Below are 8,320 nucleotides of genomic sequence, written 5' to 3'. Positions count from 1 at the left end.
CTCCTTTTTTCCTCCCATTCTCTCTCCCATCCCTCTCTCCGCCATCCCGCGCTCTCTCTCGTCCTCCTCCGCCTCTTCTCCAAGAGAACGAGGGTGCCGTTCCTCACTTCCTCTCTCCTCCTCTGGGGGGAGGTCTCTCCACCTCTCTTCACCTCCTGCAGCTAAGTCCTCACTCTCTTCTCTTCTCTGTTCTCTGCTACTACATTTCCCATCAGCCCCTCTGGCACCTGTGATTGACACCCAGCGCACTTATGCCTACATTTACTCATGGCACATGATATGGCAACGTTACTCATGGCTACATTTGTTGACAATTCACAGCTGCAATGTAATCGTCTGCTGCGGTCTTCTTGAGCCTTGAGGCCAAGTCTTGCGTTGGTCTGTGCAAACAATATTAAAAGTGTGCACTCTTAACACACTGTGTTATGATGTTGAACACGCTCCCCTGTGAGGTTCTCCAAGGCATGAGTTGGCCTGTGCGAACAGCATAAAGAGAGCTCTAGGTGGCCTGTGAACAGCATAAAGAGAGCTCTAGATGGCCTGTGAACAGCATGAAGAGAGCTCTAGGTGTGGCCTGTGAACAGCATAAAGAGAGCTCTAGATGGCCTGTGAACAGCATGAAGAGAGCTCTAGGTGTGGCCTGTGAACAGCATGAAGAGAGCTCTAGGTGTGGCCTGTGAACAGCATAAAGAGAGCTCTAGATGGCCTGTGAACAGCATAAAGAGAGCTCTAGATGGCCTGTGAACAGCATAAAGAGAGCTCTAGATGGCCTGTGAACAGCATGAAGAGAGCTCTAGATGGCCTGTGAACAGCATAAAGAGAGCTCTAGATGGCCTGTGAACAGCATAAAGAGAGCTCTAGGTGTGGCCTGTGAACAGCATAAAGAGAGCTCTAGATGGCCTGTGAACAGCATAAAGAGAGCTCTGCAGTGTACAAAAGTAGGAGCTTATATGGCACTGTTTCTCAAACTTTTTCAGACCAAGGACCACTTAACCAATAATAAAAAAGAGAAAACATCACGGACCACCTAGCTAAAAAAAAAAAAAAACAGTTGATCTACTTCAACAGTATATTACACAATAGGCCTACTCACTGAAACTTATTGCCTTTGCAATTTGCTTATTGTGTCAGAAGATTCATATGATTTAAATTGGTGTAGTTTACATGGGCAGTGTTGCGGAACTGTTTGGATTTACATACAAGTTGGTTCAATATTGCAAACAACTCATCTATATTATATTTTACCACGTCTGCTCGCGGACCACTTGGGATAGCTTGCGGACCACCAGTGGTCCCTGGACCACACTTTGAGAAACACTGCTATATGGTATTGGACAGCAAAATGTGTAGAAAGACATAACCCCTGCTGTGTAGCAGGCAACACTATCCGAACTGTGTGTATGCAATTGCAAACACAAATAGGTTGGCTCAGTGCAGTCCTTTTTTGAGTACTCTCACACACGCACACTTTAGGGACATGGAGGTTAGTGTTGGGAGATGAGGCTTATCCCAGAGATGTGGTCAGGCGCTCGGAGCATCTCGCCCCTCCCGCTGCTCCCCTCCTCCTCTCCACTTCCTCCTGTGGTTTACCTGCCGCCACTAGACGGTGGGAACGATCCTTTTCCTGTGCTCTCATGTTGTTTCCAAAAGGCCTGTTGTTGTTGCCCCCTGTTGTTCCCTTAGTGAACCAACCCCTCCTCCTCCTCCTCCTCCTCTTCCTCCTTTCTTTCCTCTCCTCCTTCTAATCCTCCCTTCCATTTTTTTTTCTCTTTGGCAATAATGTCCCTGCCCCAATGGACCTGCCCTCTGTTACTGCCCCCTCATCCCCCTCTTCCTCTCCCACCTGCCCCCTGCCCACTGCCCCCTCGCCCTCCTCCTACCCCCCGCCTCTCTCATCTTCTCCTACCTGCCCCCTGACCCCCCCCTCCCTCCCTCCCTCCCTCCCTCCCTCCACCCTCCCAGTCTTGAACTTCTACTTGGACTCTCGCTGGGGTCTCCACGCCGACCGCCTGGTGGTGAGCAAGGAGCAGCGCTGTGCGCGGAGCATTCCGGGCCTGTCGCTGCTGCAGGCGGCCGACCGCGCCCTCACTTCCTGTCACCTGACCGCCGACCTTCTGGTGGGGGACGTGGCCATCACGCAGGGACGACACTACTGGGCATGCTCAGTGGAGCCTGGCTCCTACCTGGTGAAGGTGAGACCACCATCATGAGGGGGTGGGGGTGGGGGGGGGGGGGGGGGGGTAGACTGTGGTATGCAGAGGGTTGTGGGAGTGTTATGTTAACATTGTGGGGAAGTCATTAGAGGGATGTGGGTGGTTTAATACATACATTTGTATACGCACATTTGACAGTTTTTGCAAATATGTTGAAATGTGAGAGTCTTGGCACTCAGCAGCATGGTACTGCCCCACTGCGGTCTCCAATACAGATATGTTTCATATACTGCCATATGGTTCTCATTTCAGCCAGAATGGGCTCTTATACAATGTTAGGTGAAGGAACCCCTACAGTCGGACCTAATAGTCGGTAATGCTGGTATGCAGTTCGCGTTGATACAACACCAAAAATGGAGAGGAAAAATATTTGGTTTGGATTGTTTAAAACCCTAGTTGGTCTGTCCATTTCCATCTCTCCCTTGCACTCCCTCTTCTTTTAGCTCTTTCTGTTACTTACTCTTTCAATCGCTTAAATATCCACTCATTCTCTCTCTCTCTCTCTCTCTCTCTCTCTCGTTGTCTGTCTCTCTCTCTCTCTCTTTTTGTCTGTCTCTCTCCGTCTCATTTTCTTTCTCTCTCTCTCTCTCTCTCTCTCTCTGTCTGTCTCTCTCTCTCTCTCTTTTTGTCTGTCTCTCTCTGTCTCCTTTTCTTTCTCTCTCTCTCTCTCTCTCTCTCTCTCTCTCTCCGCAGGTTGGAGTGGGATTGGAGTCGAAACTGCAGGAATGGTTCCACCTACCCCAGGAGATGGCTAGTCCACGGTGAGGAGAGGAGAGAAAGAGAGGGGGGGGGGGGGGGTGGAAGGAAGGAAGGAGAGGGAGAGAGGGAGGATGATGGAGGTAGAGAGCAGGAAAGAATGGAGAGGAAGGGGGAGGGAGAGACAGAGAGAGAGACAGAGGGAGAGAGAGAGAGGGAGAGACAGAGTGCTCGAGAGAGAGAGAGAGAGAGAGAGAGAGAGAGAGAGAGAGAGGGAGGGAGGGAGGAAGGAGAGTTTGGATAGAGTACATTCCAAAGCCATTTGGATTTGTTGGATAAGGAGAGATTGAGATGAGGGTGGGAAGAAACAGGCATGAAACGACGGCAGATAAAACATTTTTCAGTGGAAAAATATTTCAGGATTACAACATACTAAAATGCGGCAACACCCTGTTGAAATCATAAATGAGTCCCATGTGTGTAGCACCCAGGATCCCACACACTCTGGACTGTTTGTACAACATATTTTTTATTGCATTTCATTCTGTAATCCATTTTATGTGTGTGTCTGTGTACGCCTGAGAGAGAGACAGAGCGTGAGAGAGATGTTTGTTTGCTGTATCTATATATTATGTACAGTAATCAGTGTTTAATTGCTGCAGCATCGCACCAACAATGCCTGGCCAATAAAGCTGACTTGGAGCATATGTTTGTGTTTGTGTGTGTGTGTGTGTGTGTGTGTGTGTGTGTGTCTACATAATTATTGGTGTGTCTGTATTGGTTGTGCATGTGTGTTAGTCTCTATAAGTATTATTGTGTGTGTGTGTGTGTCAAAGTCAAAGTCAAAGTCAAAGTCAAAGTCAGCTTTATTGTCAATTTCTTCACATGTTCCAGACATACAAAGAGATCGAAATTACGTTTCTCACTATCCCACGGTGAAGACAAGACATATTTTACCAATTTAGGTCCACAGACAAACATAACATTCAAGTAAACAAAAAAGTAAGTAAATAAGTAAATAAGAGGGCACATATAATAATGAAAAAATAAGAGCAGCAAAATGTGGTTGAAATTGTGCATAGACAGTCAATAAAAATACTAGTGCAACTAGTGTGTGTGTGTGTGTGTGTGTGTGTGTGTGTGTCTACATAATTATTGGTGTGTCTGTATTGGTTGTGCATGTGTGTTAGTGTCCATAAGTATTAGCGTGTGTGTGTGTGTGTGTGTGTGTGTGTGTGTGTGTGTGTCTACATAATTATTGATGTGTCCGGATTGGTTGTGCATGTGTGTGTCTAACTCCCATGTCCTCCCTGCAGCTATGACCCAGACAGCGGGCACGACAGCGGAGGAGAGGACGCGCTGGACTCCCCTCCTCCCTTCACCTTCCTCACCATGGGCATGGGCAAGATCTACCTGCCGCCAAACACCAGCGCCCACCATGGTTGCCAGAGCAACGGCCGCGACTCCGGCCTCTCCAGTAGCAACGGCCCGTCTTCACCCACCGGCGCCACCTACCCGCTCCCGCCTCGGCTCGGCGTGTGTCTGGACTTCGAGAAGGGACGGGTCACCTTCTACGACGCCCATTCGCTCCGCCCGCTGTGGGAGGGGCCTGTGGACTGTTCCGCCCCCGTGTGCCCGGCCTTCTGCTTCATTGGGGGAGGAGCTCTGCAGCTTCAGGAGCTGGTAGCCAATCGCAACGCGGATCAGACCCCCGTGAGAAGGGTCACCATCCAATCCCGCGTCACCAAGATAAATAAGTGAATTTGTTTTGCGAAACTTGCTGTACTTATCTACCTAATTCTTCGTTACGACAGGAGAAACTTCCTAGCCTTAGTGCTTTTGTTTTTATAGTTCCTTTATAGGTTTTTATTTCTATTCTAACAAATATGCATAATGTAACTAACTTTCTTACTCTGTTGTTGTTTCTATTAAGTTAGCGTGGTCGCTAGTACTAATCCGCTTTGAAGCCGTTTCGCTGAAAGAAAAAAAACAAGACACCTATGTATATTTAGAGTGTCACTGACCCTAGTGTGTCTAATAGAACAGCTATACGTGTCTGTAGATATATGCAAGATCATTGATTTCTGCAATTAATCACCGTTCCTTTCCTCATTGTTCTGGTTGTGGTCAGACCCTAGCTCGCGCTTGATCTCCGTACCCGCTGTCCCACTCTATCAGTGTCTATTCGTCTGTTTGTCCTGGTCTGTTATTACTGCCTTTCGGAAACAGGATGCAACAACTCCTGACTGTTACCCTCAAGTCGTTGCCATGCAACCCCCCCACATCCCCTCCACACACACACACACACACACACACACACACGTGCGCGCGCATCGTCCCTTCCATCCCCCAGCCCCCCATTGTCATGACAACCAAAGAGGTTAGGCGAAGGGCCTGCCCAGAGATCTGGCATGCAGATGTCAGTGGAAGTGGGTATTCCAAGTCAGCGGGGAGCTCGCAAACACAGTGGGTATTTAGTGACGGAGTCTTTGATAGAGTTTGGCAGGGCATGGGGTGGGTTGGGTTGGATGGCGTGGTGATGGGGATGGTGGGGGCTTTGGAGCGCAGTGGGCCATGGTATGGGCTCTCTGCACAGTCACCCCCCCTCCTCCACCACCCCCATGAGAAACACAATGCCAGCGTAGAGCTTTTCAGAGCTTTTCTGGGCCCTGAGAGCTGTTTAAACCAGTTATGCTCTGATTCAAGTGTAAATCGTAAGCATTAAGAAATGCTCATAAAGTCCTTATTAAGACGTGTACAGTCCCTGTGAAACTTCACATAGTAATCATTGAAAAGGGATGGCTTGGCTTATGTAGATGTCAGTTAGATTATGTTTTAGAGGTTGTCCTTTTGGACAACTCTTTTGTGAAGTAGTGCTGAACTAGTCCTTATAAGGGTTTCTCGTCCTAACCAAGGCTTTGGCAATGTTGCTGGAGAAAGCTGAGTTTGGCTTACGTGGATGCCTTCTAGATTACGTCTTAGAAATCCTCCCAGGGTGATTCTCTTAGCGGATGAGTTCTGATGCGGTTTGTATAAAGACTAGTGAAGCGTTTAAAGAGGAGGAGACGTAGGGGTTATTTATTGACGTGTGCGTGTGAGACCCTTAAGAGACTATCCGCATTTCACAACCACTCCGAGTCTCTCTCTCTCTCTCTCTCCGTGGGGTCTGGTATCAGGCTGGTAGGAGATCAGATAACAAGATTGAGTGAGAGGCATCTGTCCTTCATTAGGCTGGCTTGGCCTGGCCAGAGGGGGTTCGCTAAGCTAACCCCCTCTAATGTATTTAGACAGCATTATCAAAGCTAACTAAACCAACAGATCCCGTTTTTTTTTTTGGGGGGGGGGGGCAGCGAAATCAGATGCGTGCTACCTACCTACATGCTTCAGCTAGCTAACGAGACTTTATTAGTCTGTGCTAATCCGATCCACCTGCTCTGTCCTTGAGAGCATCCATTTGATCCTTCTCCTCTGTTTTTGGCCTTTTAGCGTCTGCCTGCCCGAGAAAGAGGAGAGTAGGTTTGTAGACCTGTCCTCAAGAGCGTCCATTTGATCCTTCTTCTAGCGTCTGTCTGCCCGAGAAAGAGGAGAGTAGGTTTGTAGACCTGTCCTCAAGAGCGTCCATTTGATCCTTCTTCTAGCGTCTGTCTGCCCGAGAAAGAGGGGGAATATGTCTGTAGATATGATGACTGCAAACACAGCCTTAAGGCCATGCGCTCTGTGCTCTGGTTTGGATGCAGAAAAGGGACGGCAATGCCATTCAATAAATCTTACTCTTTTGGATGAATGTTTCATTCATGGGGGAGTGCAAGAGCGATGAGGAGAAGAGAGTAATGCTTTATGAAAATGTTATGAGCAATATTGAGAAATGTTGGCCCAAGAGGCGCATATATTCTTAACCACTGAAAATGTCTCCTTTCACTTTGGAATGAAATTCTTCCTAGGAGCAAAGAAAATGCTTCTCAGAGGTCAACGTCATGATATAAAGGATTTTTGTAGTGAAAACGTTCACCTGCCAGTTCGTTTTAGTGGCGAATGATCTCCACTGATCTCCGACTTTATGTCTCTCCCATATTTATCACCTCGTGAGGTTTACGGTGTTAAAGAGACTCATCTTTGAATTGAAGCCATATTCCTGTGTCACGGTCCAGGCCCTGCGTGCCGGATGGACCTTGTTTTTTTTTAACGGTGCGTTTAACAGGTTTGTATTATTCTTAGCACTTCCTCCTCAGTCGCAGCTGCACCATCACAGAGCACATCTGCGGAGCGGAAAAGTTATAAGTCTATAGGGGTGTAATGTAGGCGTAGTTCTATAGGGACACGTGCAAGATCTCTCTCTCACTCACACACACACACACACACATAAACATACACACACACACACACACACACACGTTACGTATGCCAAAAGGCAATTATTGTGTTCACGTACACTATAATGTCACTGTAGCATGTGCACATAATGTGTGCATGTTTGACTGATTGTGTGTGTATGTGTGTGTGTGTGTGTGTGTATGTGTGTGTGAGTGGCTATGGAAATATAATGTATGGAATATGTGGAGGAAATGAGGAACAAACCATAAGGATCATGAATGCATCAATTGTGGGCTTCATTTTCTGTAGACCTAAAACATGTATTTGATTAAGTGTTGGACAATGAAATGGAAAATGGAATGCAATACGTATATACTAATGTTATGTGTGTGTGTGTGTGATTGAGTGAGTGAGGGAATGAGAGAGAGAGAGAGAGAGAGAGAGAGAGAGAGAGAGAGAGAGAGAGAAAGTGTGTGTAAGAAAATGGCTTACCCTTTTTGCTTTCTCAAAATTGTCTTGCTTCTCATTGGCTGATGTTGCTGCTATTGCTTCTACTCTGATGTTTTGTTTCAAGCGAGTGGCCCGGTCAGGAAGAGGGCTCCTGGTCGGACTTTAATTTGGCAAGCTGTGCTTCCAAGGAATGGCTCTAGACTGTAGCGTTTTCCGAGTTTCACGTGCACCACACCTGCAGGCAGAACGAACGTTTGTGAAATTTAAACTGAATTGAATTGAGTTGGCTAACATAAAGATTAAAAAACAAAAATCAACAATCCTGTAAATGGAAGAAAGCGTGGTGCTTTATTCTATATTTTATGTGGTGTGATATGTTCCTTTAGTTTAAACAGAGGGATGTGTTTTTGAGGACAAAATCTTGGATTCCATTCGTAAGAGTGAGATCACTCTCCCTGTTGTCGTCAATGGTCGTGTGTGATTCATGCCATAAAGGCCAACAAGATTTTGAACGAAGTCTTGTTTTTAGTCGCTCTCAAGATAAGTTATTAGAGCTGACCTCACCATGCCGTTGCTCCAAATCTCTAAACACTCGTCTTGTGAGGTACGTCCACCTTTACAAACAACCACTAAAAATCCTTGAGACGTGC

The 8,320-nt window shown here is 47.1% G+C and overlaps 1 protein-coding gene across 3 annotated transcripts in view; it reads left to right on the top strand.

The window, feature by feature from the left end:
* Positions 1–7,969, top strand: part of trim46b (tripartite motif containing 46b) — a 28,801-nt gene extending 20,832 nt beyond the window's left edge. For all 3 annotated transcript variants that reach the window (XM_042075977.1, XM_042075978.1, XM_042075979.1), the window contains 3 exons: positions 1,963–2,192; positions 2,907–2,974; positions 4,226–7,969. In XM_042075977.1, coding sequence (XP_041931911.1) covers positions 1,963–2,192; positions 2,907–2,974; positions 4,226–4,670 — 743 coding nt within the window. In that variant the 3' untranslated portion in view covers positions 4,671–7,969. The remainder of the gene's footprint in view (positions 1–1,962; positions 2,193–2,906; positions 2,975–4,225) is intronic.
* The last annotated feature ends 351 nt before the right edge of the window (positions 7,970–8,320 follow it).

Source organism: Alosa sapidissima, chromosome 21 (assembly GCF_018492685.1).
Source record: "Alosa sapidissima isolate fAloSap1 chromosome 21, fAloSap1.pri, whole genome shotgun sequence".
NCBI lineage: Eukaryota > Metazoa > Chordata > Actinopteri > Clupeiformes > Clupeidae > Alosa > Alosa sapidissima.
This window is presented reverse-complemented; position numbering and strand designations above follow the sequence as displayed.